Here is a 23011-nt window from a genome sequence, read left to right as displayed (position 1 = left end):
ACAACAAGGGACAGCCATTCACTTTACCCACAGCCAGGCAGGCACTAACAACAGATGCATCAGACTATGGCTGGGGGGCACCCATGGCAGGAAAATGTATTTGGGGCACATGGCTCACAAGCCAAATGCATCTCCATATCAATCAAAAAGAGATACTAGCTGTACAGAATGCCCTGACAGCCTTCAAGGACCTACTTCATCCAGGACAACTGTTGATAAAGATGGACAATACTACAGTCATGTGGTACATAAACAAGCAAGGAGGCACACATTCCTACCCCCTCTGCAGACAAACCATGACTTTGTGGAACACAGCATTGACTTATCAAGTGCACCTGCAAGCACAATTCCTGCCAGTAAAGAAAAATACTTTGGCAGATGAACTAAGCATAAACCTCATGGATCCTCACGAGTGGAAACTAGATCCACAAATCTTCAGCATGATAACAGAGAAATGGGGATGCCCAGACATAGATCTATTTGCTTCCCCTCACAACTGCCAGCTACAGAAATTCTGCACTCGGATGTATCACAAACAAGCATGGAAAAAGGGCACCCTTTCTTTCAGCTGGAAAGCATTTACAGTATATGCCTTCACTCCTCTGCCTCTCCTCCCCAAGGTACTCCTAAAGGTCAGACAAGAGAAGCCAAAAAGTATCCTGATTGCCCCAGACTGGCCACGCCAGCACTGGTACCCAATCCTAAAGAGCTTATCTCAAGGCCTAGCCTGGACATTGCCTCAAATTCCTCATTTGCTGACCCAACAAAACAATCAGATCCTACACAGCCAACTCAGAACCCTAAATCTGGCTGCATGGCGGATAATGTAAACTTTCAGAACACACCGCTCTCTAAAGCAGTTATGGATGTTATTTTGGAGGCCAGGAGGCCCAGCACCAGAAAATCTTATGCAGAAAAATGGAAGAGATTCTGTGCTTGGAACCAGGCACAGGGAATTGACATGCCTGTACCAAATATTCCACAGATTTTACAATATCTAACTGAGATGCTAGACAAAGGTCTATCCTTCTCATTAATTAAGATACATGCCTCTGCCATTTCAGCTCACTACAATACGGAACCACCTATTTTTTCTCATCCACTGCTAAGGCAGTATCTCAGAGGGGCCAAAAACATAAGACCTCCAAGGAGAGCACCAATACCTGCATGGGACCTCAATTTTGTCTTGGAAAAACTCACACTGCCTCCTTTTGAGCCAGCCAGTACAGCTGAGATAAAATATTTATCATGGAAAACAGCTCTTCTCCTAGCAATTACTTCAGCAAGAAGAGTCTCAGAGTTACAGGCACTAATGGCTGTGGAACCTTTTATTATTTTCCATCCGGACAGGGTTTCTCTAAGGACAAACCCAACATTTATGCCTAAGGTAGTGTCCAGTGTGGTTTCTTAACCAAACCATACATTTGCCTACCTTTTATCCAAATGCGCAGAATAAGGGGGAGAGACTTCTGCATTCATTGGACATACATAGACAGCTACACTTTTACTTGGACAAAACTAAATCTTTCAGAAAGACTGAGCAACTCTTAGTGGCATATGCTGCAGGATCACAACGAAAGGCTGTTTCAGAGCAGACTATTTCAAAATGGATAGGCCACTGCATTCGTTTCTGCTATTCACAACATGGCAAATCAGTGCCTAAGGGCATTAGGCCACATTCTACCAGAGCAGCAGCCACTTCAGCAGCCTTCCTCAGAAGAGTACCAACCAAGGACATTTTGGAGGCTGCAACCTGGACTTCAGTGCACACTTTTACAAAGCGCTATCACTTACCTCTTTACTCTAAATCCAGAGCAGGCTTTGCCACTGCAGTTCTGCAGGGCCTCATAGCCTAGCCACCCTACCTCAGCTTTGGGATTCAACCCAAGAGTAATGACTGCAGCAGTGAAACACGATGAACATAGTACAGTTTTGTACCTACCATAAATGTAGATGTTTGAGTGTATTCACTGTTGCAGTCCAGGTTACCCTCCCTCCATCTCCCTTTTCATTGCTGGGACTTATCTGTACTTCTCTATTCTATACAACCTATGTGGTGTATTTGCTTATAGATGAAGGTTATGTACATGCTTTTTTATGATCAGTATTTTTTTAGCCTACCTTTTTGGGGGCACCTGACATCTGGGGCAAGAAAAACTGAAGAAAATGGCATTGGCTGCATCTTTTATACCCCTGGCACACTGACGTCAGGGAGGAGGTGACAGCAACCGCCGCCGGACCAGGACTTTGGAATTCAGGCCGACTGCGGGTAGCCTGCCAGCAGTATAACCCCCCCAAGAGTAATGACTGCAACAGTGAATACACTCGGACATCTACATTTATGGTAGGTACAAAACTGTACTTTCTAGGCTACAGTTTTAGGGTAAGTGACTTTTTCTACTTTTTTGGCTCTCCTTTTCTTAAACCTTTTCTATTTTCTCTTCCCCTTGCGCTTTCGGCGTCGGTTTAAAAAAAAAAAAAGACTCTCTTCTTCTAAGCATACGTGTGTGTGTGTGTGTGGTCTCTCTGTGTATGAGTGTGTGTTGGGCCTTTTGGTTGGGAGTATGGCTGAAACCCCCAAACCAGGCTTCCGGAAATGCACCAAGTGTGGCCACAAGCTCTCTCCAGCTGATGGCCACACTATGTGCATTGAATGTCTCGGGGACTGCTCAGTTAGAGACCTCCTGTTCCATCTGTGCCGGGTTTAATCCCCGGGCACTGATGGACAGGAGGAACAAGTTAATTTTGAAGGGCCTTCTCCCCTGCCTGCCACCGGGGCCCAGGCCTCTTCTGCCCCGGCTTCTGCTTCCATCTCTGCCCCGGCCTCTGGGACTCAACCTCCCACCAAAAGGTCCAGGGATGGAGACAAATCCTCTAAGTCCAAGGGCAGGGCCAGGAAGCAATCACCGGGTTGCTAGTCCTCAGCAGACCCTTGAGCAAAAACAAGATTGGCTCCAAAGATGGAGTCCCCTTGGTTCCATTCCCTTCGATTCTGTCTGGAGCAGGAGGAGCTTTGGACCAAGCCGATGGCACAGGCTTCCCCTCACTGCCCCTCTAGGCTGGTGTCGGCGGCCTCCTCTTCCTGCACTACCCGCAGTCTTTCCAAAGTGAAGATGGCTAGGATGATGTGAAAGTTTGTCCGTACTCCGATATACATGGGAGTCGTAGCTGCCTCCTCTCCCTCCAGAGCAGGGGGCATGCAGTCTGCATTCATCCCCATTACTCCTTCTCCGATCTCTGGTTTCACTGCCCTTGGATCCCAGGACACTTGGTGTCGAGGGGTCGGCTCCGATGGTATGTTGTACCTCGACACTGGTCATGGCCTTTAGCAGGTCGGATCTGACTAGCTCAGATCCATCCAGCTCTTAGAGCCGTAGGCTCAGCATCTGATCCGAGGGGATGGTGTCGGCTCCGAGTTTTTCAGAGCAGAGCCTCCCCCTCAGAATCTCGACGCTCGGAGGCTTGGCCCTGGCTCCCCCGTTGGGTCAGAGGTTTACAGCTCCTTCCATTGTCCCGTCTCATGAAGTCCATTCTCCATCGGCCTTTGATGTGGTGGAGAGAGGGTCCTTTCGATCTAATGATCTCGTTTTCAAGTTCTGCCTCAACTCCCTGTGTTTCTAACGCGGACCCAGCCATCCTGCCATCTCAAGGACAGCCTGCCGCCTGTTTGCCCCATGGTGCTCCCACTTGGGAACAGAGAAACATTGGTGAGTCCTCCTCAGAAACCCCCACTGAGGTGGTTCCTCGCAAACGTGCATGCAAAAGGAGGCACTTGGAATCCCTACCAGAGTCCCTCACAGAAGACACCAATTTGGAGGAAGTGGAAGGTCCCCCCCCCCCCCCCCAGTCATCCACCCGAGGATGTCTCCTTAGGAGACATCATAGAAATCCTACGCCAGCGTGGGGGGTGGTCTGCCCAAAACCTAACCCAGACGAATCGGTGTTCCTGGAGGCATTTGGCGCCGGACCCTCTACTTCCTGGGTGTCCTCTCCTGCGGGTCCTTTGGTGCATCTTATTAGATCTCTGGCGTGGAAGGATGCATACTACCACATCAAAATGGACAAGCGCTCTTGGAGTTTATCTGCTTCTGGCTGAGAGCCAGTCATTACCATTTGTTGTGCTCCCCTTTGGTCTTACCACATCCCGTAGGGTGTTCACCAAAGTGATGGCAGTGGTAGGATCTCACCTGAGACTCCAGGGTATACAGGTCTTCCCCTACCTGGATGATTGGCTCCTCGCTGCCTCTTCCAGGCATCAGCTCTGCCAAGCGAGGGACTCCTTTCTTCTCTTAGCCCAGTGGTTGGGCATTACCATCAATCTCAGCAAGTCATCACTGGTTCAAGTATTAGATTTCATTGGGGCTCGATTGGACATGATTCAAACCAAAGTCTTTCTTACCTCAGAGAGAATACAGTCTCTGAAGCTACATGTCCTTTGTATTCTTCAAGCTCAGTCACCAACAGTGGAAATGGTATCAAGGGCATTGGGGTCCATGGAGGCCATGATCAAACTTTTACCCATGTTGCATTTTCACATGTGGGTTCTTCAGTGGACCCTTGTGGTTCAGTGGTCCATGTTAGATCTCTCATTGTCACACCACATTTGAGTCTCTCAGGTGTGCAGGAACTCTCTTCTGTGGTGGATTCATTCTCTGGATCTTGTTCGGGGTTGCTCTTTTCTTCCACCTTCCCTCTCGACCACGTTGACCACGGATGCCTCCCTGCTGTGGGGGGGGGGGGGCGCTGCTTGGGAAGGACAGTCCAAGGCATGTGGTCCACCTGTGAGACAAAATTGCATATCAACCTCCTGGAGATGAGGGTGATGCTTCTAGTACTGCAAGCTTTCCATGCCCATCTTCCCCCAGGGATGATTGCTATCCAGACGGGCAATATGTCTGTGGTCTGGTACATCAACAAGTAGAGGGGAACCATCTTATTCCTTATGTTGCAAAGCCATGAGAGTGTGTGAGTAGGCAATCTCCACCGGCTGTTTACTGGTGGCAATGCACATTCCGGGGAGGTCCAACATTCTGGCAGACAGGCTCAGCAGGTCTATTCTGATGCCTTATGAGTGGTCTCTGAATCCTTCAGTAGCAAAACAGATCTTTCTCAAGTGAGGTCAGCCTTGCTGTGATCTATTTGCCTCTCCTTCCAATGTGAAGTGCAGCGAGTTTTTCGCTCTGAACCTCCCACCGGGGGAAGCCTCCAGAGACACTCTGATTCATGCTTGGCCCCCCTGGCCTTCTATATGCTTATACTCCTCTTCCCTTAATACCAAAATTCCTTCAGAAAGCTCACAGGATGGGGAGCTTAGTTATCCTCATTGCCCCATTCTGGCCTCACCAAGTCTAGTTCATATGTGGTCTCACCTGCTGGCTCCACAGTGTATGTTGGATCCAGTTCTAGATCTTATTTCTCATCCTTCAGGGATTCCCCATCCAGACCTGGACAGTCTGAAGCTCACTGCTTGACTGCTCCAGTTCCCATGATAGGACACCCGGCTTATCTTCACCTGTCAAAAGGATCCTGGTGGCGGCTCATAAGTCTTCCACCAGAAGGGTGTACTCCAGCAAATGGAGATGTTTTTCGATTGGGGCTTCGCAGTGTGCCCTAGATCCTTTCACTGCCCTGGTTTCTGCATTTTTAGAATTTTTGGTAGGGATCTTTCAGCAAGGTGCCAGTTCTTCTACGGTCAAAGTCCAATTAGCAGCGATTTCTAATTTTCATGTAAGTGATAACATAGCTTCCTTAGCATCTTCTAAGCTTTGCAAAGCCTTCTTAAATGGCACCTTTCTTCTTTGTCCCCCGGTGAAGGATCCTCTGCCACCATGGGATCTTATGCAAACTCTAGTTTCGGCCCACTTTGAGCCTGCAGCCTCTGTGGACCTGCAGTTTTTGTCCTGGAAGACCGCCTTCTTGGTTGCTATTACTTCTGACAGGAGGGTTTTGGAGCTTCAAGCTTTGTCTGTCAAACCTCCTTATATGATTTTTCATAAGGATAGGGTATACTTGTGTACTAATCCATCCTTTCTTCCTAAGGTAGCTTCGGAGTCCAGTATTAATCAGGTGATTAATCTTCTGGTCTTTTTCCCAAATTTTCAAAATAAGAAAGAATACAAATTGCATTTGTTGGATGTACACAGACAATTAACATTTTTATCTGCACAGGACTAAATCCTTTTGTAAGTCTGACCAACTCTTCATTTCCTACTCTAAACCCTTTTTGGGGAAACAAGTATCGAACGTCACCATTGCCCGTTGGATTTCCCAGTGTATTACATTGGTGTAATCTGCTAGGGGTTTATCCCCGCCAGGTCATGTGAAGGCACATTCCACTAGATCTATGATTACTTTAGCGGCCTTTTGGTCCAGAGTTTCATTAGATGACATCTGCACTGCAGCTGCTTGGGCTTCATCACACACATTCATCTCACATTATAAGTTGGGGCATCCTTTGGCTCTGCTGTGCTCCAAAATATCCTTCCATGAGGGTCTTCCAGGTGTTTAGTAGCTGGGGACTCTGTCCCACACGTTGAAGACCAAATGAAGACAACAACTTCAGATAAAGAAGTTATGTACTCACTATAATGTTCCATCTGTGTTTGTTGCTCTTCATTTGTCTTCAACCGTTCCCTCCTGCCTTGCATAGACTGTGTGGTGGTCTGGCGAGTAGAGGATGTGGTCACCACTAGGGTGCCTCTTACTCTCCCTTTCTTGCTTATAGAGACATTTAGCATGGAACAAGGTGTTGGGTTAGGCAGCAAACCCCTCTGAAGGGAAGAAGGAAACAGGGGTGCTATGGGTAGGTGAGGAGCTTGGAGCTTGGATCAGATGCTGGATATGTGGCAGAGTCAGATCCATGCTGGATCCGGTAACCCACAGGTTGAAGACAAATGAAGAGCAACAACTCAGATGGAACGTTATGGTAAGTACATAACTTCATTTTTTAGTCAGTCATCTGTCTTCTTAATGCAAATGTCCTTCTGAAGGCATTCTTGGTACTTCTGGCTCACTAGATAACGTTATGTCACCCAAGTTTTGCATTTGACAAGTGAACTCTGTACCTGTATTTCTACACAGTTAGATAGTTGCAGCCATTGGAGAGACACCGTAGCAAACATCTGAATGAAGAAGAACTCTCCGCATTGTATTCTCTTGTCCATGTATCTCATTAGTTCACACTTGTAGTGCTGCATACAGATGTCCTTCAAGAATGCAACTGCAGTCCTTACATATGGGTTGTCCTGCCTCAGGCAGCCCTCGGTTGGCCGGATTCCAAAGTCTGGGTCTGACGTCGGCTGATGTCGCCTCCTCCCCGACGTCATAGCGGCTGGGGTATAAAAGTATCAGCCGACGCCATCTTCCTCAGTCTTTCTTGCCGCGCGGTGCCCGAAGCAGAAGCAGTTCGCAAGTGCCAGTCGGTCAGCTCCTGTGTATTTCGTATCCGAAGTCATCAAAAAAGCTAAGTACCCCGTTGGGGATCTTTTTCTTGCCTCAGCCAATGTCAGAAAAAACTGAAAAAGTTAACTGTTTGTCTTGTGGTAAACAAATACCTCATAAGGATTTCCAATCTTACTGCCTCCCCTGCTTTGGCACAGACCACGACGTCTCGGCCTGTATCGCCTGTGCTCGCTTCAATAAGCGCACACTCAGGCGCCGGGCAGAGTTTGCTGAAGACTTTTTCGGCGACAAATTCTCCTATACCATGCCGTCGGAACAACCGACAACTCATATTTCCAAAAAAACGGAAGGACCGGGACCGACATCCTCGGCCCGCGACTTCCACCGACTCGATGCCAAAAATTGCCGCGAGTGCATCGGCCCCTTCTGAGGCGGTTCTTCCACTGCTCCGGACCGACGACACCACTTTACCAATCACTCCGGCCCCGGAGCCGGTGCCGGTGGTTGATTTTCCTCCAGATTCTGAAGCCCAAGATTTACCGGAGACCATACCAGTGGACATGGTTACTCCAGCACGTGGGGCAGCTAGGCCCCCTATGTCTATGTCTATCAAGGCCTACACACGTGCTAAGGCTGCTAGCCAGGCTAAGTCTCACCCCCCTAAAGCTCTGCCACAGCCCACTTCTGATAAACAAATCATGTCCTTAGCTGCAGACTTAATTTCCTTAATCAGAGGCTCACAGGCCCATCCTGAAAGAGGATCTCAGCCACCTTCTGATAAAAGGCCCAGGGTTGAGCATACTGATACCCCTTCTTCAGATGAAGCCTCTGGTGACTCTGATCACTCTGATACCCAGGAAGAGTCCTTCCAGGCCTACGAGGATTCTGATGTGGAGGATTCAATTCCCTCTGCCTCCCCTCCTGAGGATATTTCTTTTGGGGAAGTTCTTCACCTCCATGAGGGAGCACTTTCAGTGGCAAGGCCAGGAATACTCCAATTCCAGGAAGCGGCTTCGTACCTTCCTCAAGTTACCACAACACAGGCCTTTAGCTATCCCTCCAGTGCTTGATGTTCTGGATGATGTGTATTCAGATTCGAGTGCTTCTCCTGATTCTCTCCCTCCTGCTCCTGTCAAGCCGGACAGATACTACAGGGTTCCAGAAACTCATAAACATTTCTTTAAGGCCCATGCTGTTGATCTAGAAACTATTTCACAGGGCCCCAAAGGGGTGACTACATCCACGGCCAAAAATCCCTTGCCCTCAGACAGGGAAGCTCGGTCCCTGGAGAGGTGGGGCAAAAAAGTTTATACCTCAACCACACTGGCTATGAGAGCCCTCAATTGCCTTTTTCATATGTTTCAGTATCAGGATTTCTTGATGGATGATTTGCAGAAAAAGTTAGCCTCTCCTGAGCCTTTAGATAGGAAGGCCTTGCAGGATGTGGTTCACAACACACAGCAGGTTAGCAACCATTTTCTTCAGTGTGGATATGATGCATTGTAAGCTTCCTGTAGGGCAGCTATGACAGGGGCCGTCATACGTAGACATGCATGGTTAAAAGAACAGCCATTACCAGATCATGTTAAAGCAAAGCTTCTAGATGCACCTCTGGAAAAGCACAAGCTATTTGGTACTAATGCTCAGGATGTGTTGAAATCAATTGAGGAAAAGGCTAAATCAGTGCAAACAGTCAAGGATTTCCTCCAGGTTCAGCCTCCTAGGTTCAGCAGGAATTGGCCTTCTAAGAATTGGTCCTTTCCGGACACTGACAAATTTCAAAGGGGAAAAAACAGGCGTGCCCGAGGAAGAGGGCAATACAGAGCCTCCTACAGGGGACGCCAATGGCAACCGACTAATCAGAGAGGTGGCGCAGCGACTTCCCCTGCCCCACAGGGACAATCACAATGACTTGCCTTTGACACCACCGACCACGGCTCAAAGAGAAGCACCTTTAGGCGGAAAATTATCCTTATTTTCAAAAAACTGGCACATTTTAACAAAGGACAAATGGATTCTGGACATAATAGACCAAGGCTACAGGTTCCACTTCCATACGTTACCAACAAGACAAGGCATGCCAAACCTGCCACAAAATCAAGGGCAGAGGCATTCAAACAAATTTCAAAGCTGAAACAAATCAAAGCAATAGAAAAGGTTCCTCCTCAGGAACAAGGCCAGGGATTTTACTCAAGACTGTTCCTTGTTCCAAGAAAAGAAAAGCAATGGAGACCTATGCTGGACTTGTCTGCTCTAAACACTTTTCTCATTGTACCAAAATTCAAAATGCTGACGCTACAGCAACTCCTTCCCATGCTGGGCAAGGGGTCTTGGCTGGTTACTCTGGACCTCAAGGAGGCATACCTGCATGTCCCAGTCAGACACAGTTGCAGAAGATACCTCAGATTTCTTGCAGGGTCAGAGCATTATCAATTCTCAGCATTGCCCTTTGGCTTATCTACTGTGCCCAGAGTATTCACGAAATGCCTGGCATCAGTAATTGCACATTGCAGACTCCAGGGGATACAAATATACCCTTATCTGGACGACTGCCTTATACAAGCAGACTGCAAGCAAGCCTTGACAAAAAACTTGAATTATGTCATTCACTTACTACAGGCTTTGGGATACACAGTCAACTTACAAAAATCAAGACTACTGCCATCCCAACAAATAACTTTTCTAGGAGCCAAACTAGACACAGAATCTCAAATGGCTTACCTCACAGAAGAGAAGCAAGAACAACTACCTCATTACTTCAAAAGCCTAGCAAAGCTCACCCAGATGACTGCAAGGAAAATCCTGCAGGCCCTGGGTTTCATGACATCTTGCATTCTACTAATTCCACTGGCAAGACTACATATGAGAAAACTACAATGGTACCTAAAAAGCTTAATCCTGGACATGATGGGGTTAATACTTGACTGTTAATACTTGACTATAATTATATTCAATTCGAAGGAGAATATTTCAGGCAAACCAGGGGGGTGGCTATGGGGGCATCTTGTGCCCCCATTTTCGCCAACCTGGTTATGCTTGAATGGGAAAATCAATTTCTTTTTTCAAGTGAATTTTTCAAAAATATTTCCCTTTATTCCAGATATTTGGATGATATATTCATTGACTGATGACATCATGAGATTTATTGATTACATAAATTCCAGCACCGATTTTTTAAGATTTACATTCAAGAAAGAAAAATTAGGTATTGCCTATTTAGACACTTTTATTAGTACATCTTCTGAAGGATTTCTCAAAGATATTTAGAAAATCTACCTTTTCAAACAATTACATTGAATTTGGCAGTTGTCACCCCCAACATATTTTTAAAAATGTCCTTAAGGGACAATGTATTCGGGCAGCGAGGATGTCATCCACAAAAGACATTATGGAAAAAGAAATAGATGGCATCTCCCGAATGTTTTTGGAAAGAAACTATCCAAGAAGAATGGTGGAGAAGGTGGCCCGCCTTGTTAAAAACAATTGGGACATGAAATATAGACCCTTGTTAGGAGAACCCTTAGTGATAAACAAGAAGATGAATTCAGGTTTCAATACAATAGTTTGTGTAATTATGTTCAACCCATATACTAACCTGGTGAAGGAAATTTTAAACAGACACTGGGAATTGTTAAATACATCTGACAATATTACATCGTATATAGGGTATAAGCCCACATGTGTATGTAAGACTGCCCCCAACTTGAAAAAGTTATTAGAGGTTGGTTCCAGAATTAAGTATAGTAAAAATCGGAGTGGAACAAAAAAGTGTGGTTGTTGTAATCAGTGCAACAACATTAACGAAAACAGTAGTGTCAAATTAGACAATTTACTGAACACCCGATGTTGGAGTATCAAAGGGAACTGCAATAGTCAGAGGGTAGTGTACCTTGCCACTTGTACCATCTGCCCTGCCTACTACGTAGGCAAGACAGAGAGGAAACTCAAAACAAGGGTTTATGAACATTTGCACAGAATCAAGAAAAAAGACACTAAAAACGCACTTAGTAGGCATGTGTTGGATAAGGGTGAGGACCATACATTTAAATTCACAATAATTGACCAGGTTGAATTGTCTGTATATGGTGGCAACTGGAAAACTTATTTATCATATAAAGAAAGTGAATGGCAAATTTTTTGTGATGCAACAACTCCCCCCGGTCTAAATGATTACATCAGTATTAAACCTTTTTTACTTTTGGACCGGGGATGAGACACAAACTGTTATAAAATTACATAAAATATAAAATTTTAAAAATTTATAAATTATCATTAAATTTTATAAAATCAATATAATTTTTATAGATGTTTATACATACTGACAAATATTGATCAACTGACAATAATTCATAAGGATTATTGCCATACCTAAACTTCATTTAGGGATTTATTTATACACTAGACTACATTGTATATTATATATTGTATTCAGTTTTTAGGATTTTTGTATATTGTATGCACAGTAATAATACCTAACTAGGGCATTAATATATAGTATTGTAATACCATTTTTTTTATATGCATTACAAGGAATCTATATGTTTTATCAAGTTTTTTAAGATTTTTTAACAATATATATATATATAATAAAATGTTTCTTTAAGAATTTATTCAGTAATTTAATATGATTTTTTGGCGCTTAATTAAGTATATAAGGGGTGTCTTAAGTGATAATCTTGGTTCTGAAGAAGTCTGAGGGATTCAGATGAAAGCGCTTAACCATTACTGATTTATGGAGTGTATTGTGTCGTGGCAATAAACTTGTGTTATTACTGATTTTGGAGTTCCTACAATTTTTGGAAGATACTGACTACTTTCACCCTGTTCGAGCTGAGGACCTGATTTCTGCTGCATAATTTTGTGTTTTGGTTGTTTGGTGCACTTTTTACGTAGTTTTAAAAAGCTTATGGTCTCAACACAGCCACAACTTAGAAGCAATTATCCCACTCATCCCATGTGTACAAAGGGAATTCTTGTGGTGGGCCCAAGCAAGTCATTTAAACAAAGGTATGCATTTCAACAAGCCTCAAACAAGCCAAACCGTTACAACAGACGCCTCAGACCATGGATGGGGGGCGCACATGGAGGGCAGATGTATTCAAGGGCAATGGACTCCCCAGGAAATACATCTGCACATCAATCAAAAAGAAATGTTAGCAGTAATGCATGCAATCGAGGCCCTCGGAAAATATCTTCAGCAAGGTCATCTACTAATAGACAGACAACACCACTGTTATGTGGTACATAAACAAGCAGGGAGGTACTCATTCTTACCCCCTTTGCAGACTTAACAATGACTCTTTGGGAAAAATCCCTGAAACTGAACATACAGCTACAATCCCAGTGTAATCCGGGCAGGGACAATGTTATAGCGGACAGTCTTAAGCAGAAACATCCTGGATCCGCACAAATGGATGTTGCATCCAGACATTTTTGCACAAATAACTTCTGCATGGGGGAGGCTGGACGTAGACCTCTTTGCCTCCCACCTCAATCATCATCTGAAAAAGTTCTACACGAGGTCACATCATCCACAAGCCTGGAGAATAGATGCTCTCTCATTCAGCTGGAACTCTCTAACAATCTATGCATTCCCACCTCTACCATTGATGACCAAGGTGTTACTGAAGATCAAAGCAGAGCAACCGAAAGGCATCTTAATAGCTCCAGATTGGCCAAGTCAGCACTGGTATCCTCTGCTAAGGAGCATAACTTGCACCAAACCGTGGACCCTGCCTCTATGGTCTCCACTCTTGACTCAGCACAATTACAGGACGGTTCATCCAAACCTGCAAACTCTGCGGCTGACAGCTTGGAGGGTCCCATGATTTCTCCACATATCTCTTTCTCCAAGGAAGTTCAACAGATATTATTAGAAGCACGCAGACCTTCCACCAGAAAAGCTTATTCAGCCAAATGGAAGAGATTCAGCATCTGGAATACCAACAGGGGACAGGATGCATCAGTAATGAACATTCCACAGATATTTGAATACTTGGCGGACATGCTGCATAATGGACTTTCCTATTCTTCCATAAAAATACACGCTTCAGCAATTTCAGCAAGATACAACACCGATCCTCCTGTGTTCTCACATCCTTTGCCAAGACAATTTCTAAGAGCGGTAAAGAATATCAAACCTCCCAGAAAACCACCAGTGCCTGCATGGGACCTCAATTTCGTGTTGGAAAAATTAACTCTTCCTTCCTTTGAGCCAGCAGCATCTGCAGAATTGCAATTTCTTTCCTGGAAAACAATTTTCCTGTTAGCAATAACCTCAGCAAGGAGAGTTTCAGAGATACAGGCCCACATGGCAGTACCTACATTCCTCATTTTTCATCAGGACAGGGTTTCTTTAAGAACCAATCCTTCTTTTATGCCAAAAGTGATTTCCAGGGTGTCTCTAAATCAAGCAATTCACCTGCCTACTTTCTTCCCCAATCCTCAAAATAAAGGGGAAAAGCTACTGCACACTTTGGACATTCACAGACAACTACGCTACTACTTGGACAGAACAAAGACCAACAGAAAGTCTGACCAACTATTTGTAGCTTACGCTCCTGGAGTACAAGGAAAAGCAATTTCCAAGCAAACAATTTCAAAATGGATTGGACATTGCATCAGGTTTTGTTATTCCTACCATGGAAAGGGTGTGTGTCAGACCACACTCCACCAGAGCTACAGCCACCTCCACAGCCTTCCTAAGAGGGGTGGCTACAAAGGACTTTCTAGAAGCTGCTACATGGAGCTCCGTGCATACATTTTCCAAGCACTACAACCTCCCTTTATATTCCATATCCCGAGCAAGCTTTGCTTCGGCAGTCCTGCAAGGCATTTTAGCTACACCATCCGTATCTTAGAGCCTACCACCCCCAGCTTGGCTATGGTATTCAACCCATATGTAAGGACTGCAGTTGCATTCTTGAAGGACATAGTACAGTTTTGTACCTACCATAAATGTAGATGTCCGATAGATATGCAACTGCATTCAGGTTTTCCCTCCCTCCTTCCCCTCTGTGCATTGGGTCCACTTTCCTCCTTTTATACTTAGCTGGGGATATCTGTTATGGTGTATCTGTTTATTGTTATTGTGTATGTCTGGAATTTTTTAATCCAGTTCTAATTTTAGCCTTCCTTGGAGGGCACCTGGCATCTGGGGCAAGAAACACTGAGGAAGATGGCGTCGGCTGATACTTTTATACCCCAGCCGCTATGACGTCGGGGAGGAGGCGACATCAGCCGACGTCGGACCCAGACTTTGGAATCCGGCCGACCGAGGGCTGCCTGAGGCAGGACAAACCCATATGTAAGGACTGCAGTTGCATATCTATCGGGCATCTACATTTATGGTAGGTACAAAACTGTACTTTTTGGAGACTGTACTAAATTATCTTTTTAATGCTTTGGGGAGTTGTGGGGGAGAGGTGTTGCTTAGCAAAACATGCAGGAATGGAAGTGTACTGTCTGACAAAAGAGATTTGCCAACACACCAGCTAGTATCACTGCCTCATAACTCTGGGTTTCAGAATTTGCTATTCATCTCTGTTTACTGTTTGGGTAGTGTTTTCCTGTTTTTATCGTGTCTTTTTGAGTTTCCTCTAAGTATTCCTACTTCTTCCTAATGCAAAAACTTGCTTGTTGATTGTCTACTGTGCACTGTCCTTGCATTTTATATTTGTACTTGTGACCTGGGCATTATCTTAAAATAAGAAAAACAGAAGGATCAGTCTTACTTGCGATGAGTGATTAGAATAAAAATAACTGTGTGTTCTTTGGGGAGAAAATATGTTTGGATATAATTGAGATCTTTGAGTACGTAAGGAAATATGGTGCAAACAAAAGAAAAGTAGGCAAATTGTAGGTTCTGGAGAAAAGTTTGTCAAAAACTTGTGAGCTGATACACTGGGACATTTCTGGACTTTTAAGGTGGCTGTGTATCTTTAGTAACGACTGCACTAGAGTGAGGAAGGGCACAATTAAATATCAGCTGTAGCATGAGTGGTTAACTGTGCAAAACTGATAAGATAGACATTGCAATTGGTCTAGTTTTGAAGGTTTGTATGTAAAATAAATAGTACATATACATGATTAAGTAACATCTTTGATTTGGATGAAATATACAGCTACTTAAGAAAAGAAAATAGGATTTCTGCAGTAGTGTAATGTGTTTATATCAGCAGAACTACATAATTTAGCCCAGTTAAAATTCAGTGCGTTATAACTAGAGTAATTGTGTTCCTGTTATAGTCAAGATATGATAGAGCTGTGATAAATTTGTATGGCCAACTTGTACCAGATGATTGTTGAACATTATTTCCAGTGAATACACTTGCTGTGTTCATTAGGTACTTCGTAGTAATTGCTTTATCACTTTGTGTAGCACTAAAAGCCTTTTTCTGTTTTAATTTTTCAGAAGTTTTCTACAAAATCAGATGTATGGAGTTATGGAATCCTTTTGTGGGAAATCTACTCTTTTGGGCGAGTGCCTTATCCAAGAATTGTAAGTATTGTTTGCATGAGTTTTCTTACAAGAGGCATAATTTATGTCACTGCTGAATTATGTAGGGGGAGTCGTCTTGTTGTGATGAAATGTTGCCTTGTTGAAGATCAGAGTAAATGCCTAAAGTCAACAGCTAATCATTACCCTCTTGATAACCATAGATGTGTTGTTGTCAGTATCACCTTTATTCTCACTGATGGGGTCGGATCCAATGCGTCGGATCCATCTCAGCCTTTCCAAAAGCTCGAGGTCTTCAGGAAAGTTGGTGGGCATCCTTCCCTACCCATAATGCAGTTACCTAACTTCCTCAGATCTCGTTTGCCATGCTGTGAGAAGGATCTTCCTAGTCGGTGTCTGTTTTAGTTAGAGGGTGTTTAGCTCATGTCCGTTTCAGTTAGAGGATGTCCCATCCTACTCTTTAACTTAAAAAAAAAAAAAAAAACTTCTACCTCTTCTTTTATTTCTCAGTATAGTTTTGTAATTAGAGAGTGTACTGTTTATTGCTCTTATTAACATGTCTCAAAAAGAAGGAAAGTCTCTTGGCTTTAAAAAATGAGAGCAATGTGGCAAGAAGATGCCCCTCAGTGTGTACTGTTTGGGGCCTCTTCACATGCAGGAATCTTGTTCTCTTTGCCATGCTTTTAATCAGAGCGTGCTAATTGAGCATAAAAACAAATTGATCTTGAAGGGGTATTGAAAACCCCCTTTTCTGAGTCTGTTTCCCCCGCTTCTTCTTCTAAATTGGAGAAGTCCGAAAAGTGTGGAAATGTCCATCTCTTGCTCCGAAACCAAAACAGCCGAAATTGTCCTGTCCAACTGAACTTTCGGAGCAGACAGAGACCTTAGGATCCAAGACTTCATCGGAGCAGAAAGAGCCACCAGCTTCAAAGTCAACTATTTCTGAACCTTCAATGCCGTAATCCTCCTTACGTTCAGAGTTTCGATATTGGAGCCTATCTCCTTCCTTGGAGCCGATCACTTCTTGGCTTCCTTCTCCATTCTTGACTAAATCCAGGTCTCCTACACTTTCTACCCAGTCAACCAGGGGTCTGTCTGATGAAGATGTGGATAGGGTAGTGCAGAGGCTCCTAAAGACACCTGCTTTGGCCAAGTTACTTTTGGATCCAAGCCCACAGGTGTTGGATCTGATACAACGTTCCCCGTCGGCACCTGCTCCTCCTCTGATCCCTCATGTGATTTCAGAGCCGGGAGATTCTGGCATCCAGCTTGTGGTGATATTGGGTCCAGGACCCATTGATTCCTTCGATCAGATATCTACCCTGAGCATTTTTGCCCAGTTGGAGCAGGGAACCTTTGGGAGCCGACGCTCTCCGGACAGGTCCTTGGAGCCAGCTCAGATCTCTTCAAATCCGATTCTGCCTCTCGGGGCCTCTGCATGGATGAGTTTGGCTTGTACCTCAGCTTTGGAGCTGCTGTCCTCTGCTCTGGAGATTCCACCAGTTCCAACAACCTGTTTGTCAGGTCTAGGGAGTTCTTCAGAGCTAAGGCGGTCTGCCTTCCAGTGCTGCTGAAGGAGTGCCTGATTGCTCGCTTCTGGAGGCAGTCGGGGTGATTGTTCTCTGCACCTTGAAACCTGGCAAAAGATAATGAAAGACAAATGGGTGCAGGACATAATATCCAGGGGATATATAATTCCCTTGTCCTTCCCCACTCCCATAAACAAATCAGTTCCAGATGTTCCACCCAGTCAGAAGGAACAAGCAACATTAGAAATTCAAAAGTTGCGAAGAAAAAGTCATCCAAGAAGTCCCTGCAGACCAGAGAGGATCAGGAACTTACTCAGGATTCTTTTTAGTTCCAAAGAAAACAGGACTGGAGACCAATCTTGGATAACAGTAAACTGAACAGATAAGTGAAAAAGACCAAGTTCCAGATGGTAACACTGCAGTCGATACTTCCATTCCTGGAAAAAGACAATTGGATGTACTCTGTAGACCTTCAGGATGCATAGTACCACATTCGTATGGCAAAGTGATCCAGAAAGTTCTTGCACTTCCGGCTAGGAGCCTGTCACTTCCCATTTTGAGCTCTGCCCTTTGCTCTCACTATAGCCCCCAGGGTGTTCACGAAATGCATGGCAGTAGTGGCGGCTCTGAGGATTCTGGGTGTTTCCATATCCTGACAACTGTCTCATAACCGCCCCGACAAGCCAGGGACTATACACTTCAGCTTTGTTCCTCCCTAGGCATTACCATAAATTACGACAAATCTGCTCTAGAGCCATGTCAAAACTTAATATTTATAGGAGCAGAGATAAATATAACTAGACCAATAGCAAGACTCCCTCATGACAGAGTTCATGATGTCCGCCTTCATGTGAAATTGTTAATTAGGAAGACACGAGCCTCTGCAAAACTTGTTCTTCATGTGTTGGGGAAGATGGCAGCATCTATAGTACTTATTTCCCCTAGCTTGTCTGCATATGAGGTTACTTCAGTGGTTACTTTCCACACAATGGTCAATCCTAGAACTACCAATGTCGCACAAGATCCTCATTAACCAACTCCTGCAAAAAGGATCTCCAGTGGTGGATTCACTCTCCTTTAGTTTCTCAAGGGAGACCCTTCATCCCCCCTCACCCACAAGCCACGGTGACCACGGACACTTCCAGGTGGGGAGGGGGGGGTCATTATCTAGGGAATACAGTCCAAGGCATCTGGCAGGAGATGAGAGCAGTGATGTTGGCATTGCAAGCATTTCAAGACACTCTCCCTTTAGGAACGACAGCAATTTAGCTAGACAACATGTCAATAGTTGGTACATAAACAAACAAGGAGGAACCAGATTTTACCCCCTTTGTTGAGAAACTCTATGGGTTTGGCAATGGGCAGCGGCCTCCAACCATATTCTGAATGCAGCGTGCATCCCGGGGAAATCCAGTGTGATTGCAGACAAATTGAGCAGAGCCATATTATGGCCGCACGAGTGGTCTCTCAATCAGAAAGCTGTGGAAGACATTTTTTGGAAATGGGACTAGCCTTGCTGCAGTCTCTTTGCATCACCTACCAGTGCCAAATGCAGCAACTACCTTGGCCTGATCCATCCCATGGGGAAGTCACCATGGGATGCACTTGTTCACAGTTGGCCTCCGGGACTCCTGTATGCTTTCCCCAGATTACCCAGATTCCCAAGTTTGTACAGAAAATAGGTCTGTTGGAGACTGTGATAATCCTGGTTGCCCCCTATTGACCTCATCAAATCTGTTTTCCCTTCCTTCAGACTCATCTTGTGGACGAACCATGGATTCTGGACCCTGCTCAAGACCTGACTCTCCCGTCAGGGAAGGTGCATCCCAGCCTACACAGCCTCAAATTGACATCTTGGCTGCTCCGATTCCCTTGATTGCCAGGTTTCTCCTCCTTTCTTCCCCAGTCAAACATATTTTGTTGTCTTCCCATAAACCTTTCTACACAAAGATTGTGCAAGAGTAAATGAATAGGTTTGTAATATGGGAGAATGATAATCAGACCCCTTTTCTGTGCCCATACATTCTATTTATTCTGGAATTTCTAGTGAAACTTTTTCAGGAGGGAGCTGCTGCTTCTACTATTAGAGTTCAACTGGCAACAGTTTCAAATTTTCATATGAGAGAAAATGGTTCTACGATCATGTCGCACAGGCTCTGTATGGCCTTTTTGAAAGGAACAGCGATAAGACCCCCATACAAAAATCCATCTCCTCCCCGGGATCTAAATTTCATATTGACAAACATTATTTGTCCTCCCTTTGAACCTTCGGCCACATGTGATTTAAAGTTTCTATCTTGGAAAACACTCTTTTTAGTGGCTGTTACTTCAGCTAGAAGAGTTTGAGTTGCAAGCCTTGTTTATCAAGCCCCCATACCTGTTTTTTTATAAGGACAGAGTTTCTTTATGCACTAATCCTTCCTTTTTTCCAAAGGTTGTGTCAGAAAGTAACCTAAACCAATCTATCGAGCTGCCAGTTTTCTTCACAAACTACCAAAACAAAGGTGAATACTTTTTGCATCTTCTGGACATGCATAGACAATTACGTTTGTACTTGCACAGAACTTCAGAATTTAGGAAATCAGATCAGCTCTTTATTTCCTACTCTGAGATTAAAAAAAAAGGTCAACCAGTTTCAAAAGTTACCGTATCTAGATGGCTCATTTTTATATATATCCTGCATCTACAGCTCTAAGAACAGAACTTTTCCTTTCCCTGTTAAAGCTCATTCCACCAGGTCGTTAGCTACAACTGCAGCTTTCCAAGTAAGGTTACCCTTGAATAATATCTGTTCTGCAGCTACATGGGCAAAAACTCATACCTTCATTACTTGTTACAAACTGGATTTGGCCTCCAGGAGTAGAGCCTGTTTTGGTTCTATGGTTCTGAGGAATATTCTCCCATGAGCCACCCAAGAATCAGGTTGCTTGGGACGTGGTCCCATCAGTGAAAATACAGAAGAGATTGACAACACCTCATAAAGAAGTTATGTACTTACCATAACCTTCCATGTATGTTGTCCATCTCAACCTTTATTCTCGCAACCCACCGCACATACCCTCTGCCTATACTCCTGGGAGACCGAGTAGTTATTGGGTTGATGGATCTCCATAGCCTCAGAAATGCTGCCTTTGCCCCAGTTATGTACATATATACTTCAGGTATTGATCCATGTAAGAGACATTTTGCTAAATTGTATGATTTCATGGTGGGCAAACAAGATCTGAGGAAGTTAGTGAACTGCGTTATGGGTAGGGAAGGATACCCACGAGCTTTGCTAAAGACCTTGAGCTTTGGAAAGGTCGAGACAGATCCGACACGTGTGTCAAGATGGACAACACACATGGAATGTGATGGTAAGTACATAACTTCTTTTTTTAACAACTGTGGACATCAGATGTTAATAACATATGATGTTAAGTTGTCCAATCTTGCCTTCGTTCTTGCTGGATGGGGTTGGAGCCGATCCTCGGCTCCGACTCGGCCACTTACTGTAGCTCGAGAGCTCTTTACTGGCTCAAGGCTACCCCTTATTCCAGAATGCCCAGCGCCAGCTATCCAGATCTCATTTGCCGCTTTAGCTGCGAGGTTGAGATCAATAATGTCTCAGGCTTAGTATAATTTTTTGTCTCTCTTAAATTCAAATATTGTGCTTAAAATTATATATAATTTTTCTTTGGTAGTAGTTTTGTAAGTTTCTTTTACTGTAAACTCTCTTATCTCGTCCTTGTGCTTTACTTTTGTGCTGTGTTGGCCATCGCTCCGTAGCCGCTAGGTCTTCTGTTATTCCATGAACTCGTTTAACTTAGAGAGTTCTTCCCCTCCCCCCACCTTAAGGATAGCTGTTTAAGTTAGAGGCTCTCCTTTAAGGTCTTTATTAATTTTTAGTTTTTCTGTTGTAGTTTAACTTTTACTAAAATGTCTAAGGAAGTTAAAACCTCTGGTTTTAAAAAGTATGACTCATGCTGTCAGAAGATGTCTCTGATAGATGGGCACACTAGTGTTTATTGCTTGGGAGTTCTGCACCTGCAGGACTCTAGTGCTATTTGTCATGCCTTTAGTCCAAGGGTCCTTCAGGAGCGGAAAAACAAGCTTATCCACCATGGATTAAAACAGGATTCTCTGGCTAAAGCATTTCAGCCAGTGAAATCTTTGAAACCAGTCAGGCCGTCGGCTTCATGTTCGGAACCGACCTGTGAGCTTGACAAACCAAGTGCGTCTGTGCCGGCTGGTACCGACAAGACTACCCCTCCTTCGGCTCCAACTGTTACTTTGGAGCCTTCTCGTAGCTACAAAAGAGCTAGGTCTCCTTCTTTGGAGCCGATTTGCTCGGTGCCACAGTCACCATTACTTCAAAGCAAGTCCAGTCATCGCTCATCTTCCCAATCCTCTCGGTCCTCGAGGTTATCAGATCAGGATGTGGAGAGAGTGGTCAGTAGGTTGCTTAAGTTACAGGCCCTTGCTAAAATGCTTTCGAGCCCACCACAACAGGTTTCGGCTCCATCCGCTTCGATTTCGATTCCTCCTCTGACTATACTTAGTTTGGAGCCGGAGTCCATGGACCACTCTGATAGTGGTTCCTTCGGCTCCGATGACATCCTCATCGGCTCCGACGTTGGCTCTGATTACCTCGCTTCTTCCTCCCATCGAGGTATCTGGGTGCTGAAGCTCTCTCGTCGGCTCTGAGGGGGGAGGTGGCATCGGACCTGGTCTGACCCCACTCTCCCTCTCAAGAGAGTCTGCTCAGTTGAGCTCAGCTCCCACAATGGCCTCGGAGCAGTCGCCCTTGGAGCAGGGTGGTATTCCTGTCTCTTCACAGCCAGAGCCCTCCTTGTGTCGATACTGTGAAGCTTTCGAGGTCATGCGGAGAGTGCTGTCCCCACAGATGGCTCCACCGGCTCTGTCCCCCTCAGTGCCTGTGACAACCTCTGCTCCTCCTCCAACCCCAAAAGTGTAAGGAACCTATGCCCCAGGACACCCCATTGGGTGAACCCTCTTCTTCTGAAGCCTCCCCAGAGCATTCTGAGCAGGTCCCCCCTGGAAGAAAAAGTGCAAGAGGAAGCACCTAGACTGCCCTGAGTCTCTCACCTCAGATACAGACCTGGATGAATCGGAGGGGTCCCCAAGGTCCCCCTCTGAAGATGTTTCCTTTTCAGACATCCTTGAGATTCTCAGGCAGAGGCATAGCTGGACTACCCTAGCCCCCTCCGAGGACGAGTCTTTATACCTAGAAGCATTTGGTTCCCGACCTTCCACCTCCTGGGTGTCTCCGCCTTTTGATCCACTCATGTCTTTTGTGTCTCAAAAGGCTTGGTCAGCTCCAGATTCAATGGAACCTGTCCCGAGGAGACCCAATAAATTCATCACAGCTCCCCAAGACAAACAATCCTTAACTAAAGGTGTCCCAGTTGATTCCATGGTGGTAGTAGCCACAAAGAGAGAATTAGCTGAAACCTCCTCATCTGTCCATCCACCGAAAAAAGATTCTCGTACGATGGACGGATATGGGAAGCAAATGTTTTCATCAGCGACCTTCTCCCTTAGGTCCCTGAACTATCTTTCCCATTTTACTAGGCTTCAGAGGGATCTCCTGAAGGATCTTGGAGATACCCTACAAGATCAC

The 23011-nt window shown here is 44.9% G+C and overlaps 1 protein-coding gene across 3 annotated transcripts in view; it reads left to right on the top strand.

Moving 5' to 3' along the window:
* The window catches only part of CSK (C-terminal Src kinase), a 2395116-nt gene that overhangs the window by 2303414 nt on the left and 68691 nt on the right, over positions 1-23011 (top strand). For all 3 annotated transcript variants that reach the window (XM_044077191.1, XM_044077192.1, XM_044077193.1), the window contains one exon: positions 15815-15901. In XM_044077191.1, the coding sequence (XP_043933126.1) occupies positions 15815-15901 (87 nt within the window). The remainder of the gene's footprint in view (positions 1-15814; positions 15902-23011) is intronic.

This window comes from Protopterus annectens, chromosome 7.part0 (genome assembly GCF_019279795.1).
Source record: "Protopterus annectens isolate FY-2018-M chromosome 7.part0, PAN1.0, whole genome shotgun sequence".
NCBI classification, from domain to species: domain Eukaryota; kingdom Metazoa; phylum Chordata; order Ceratodontiformes; family Protopteridae; genus Protopterus; species Protopterus annectens.
This window is presented reverse-complemented; position numbering and strand designations above follow the sequence as displayed.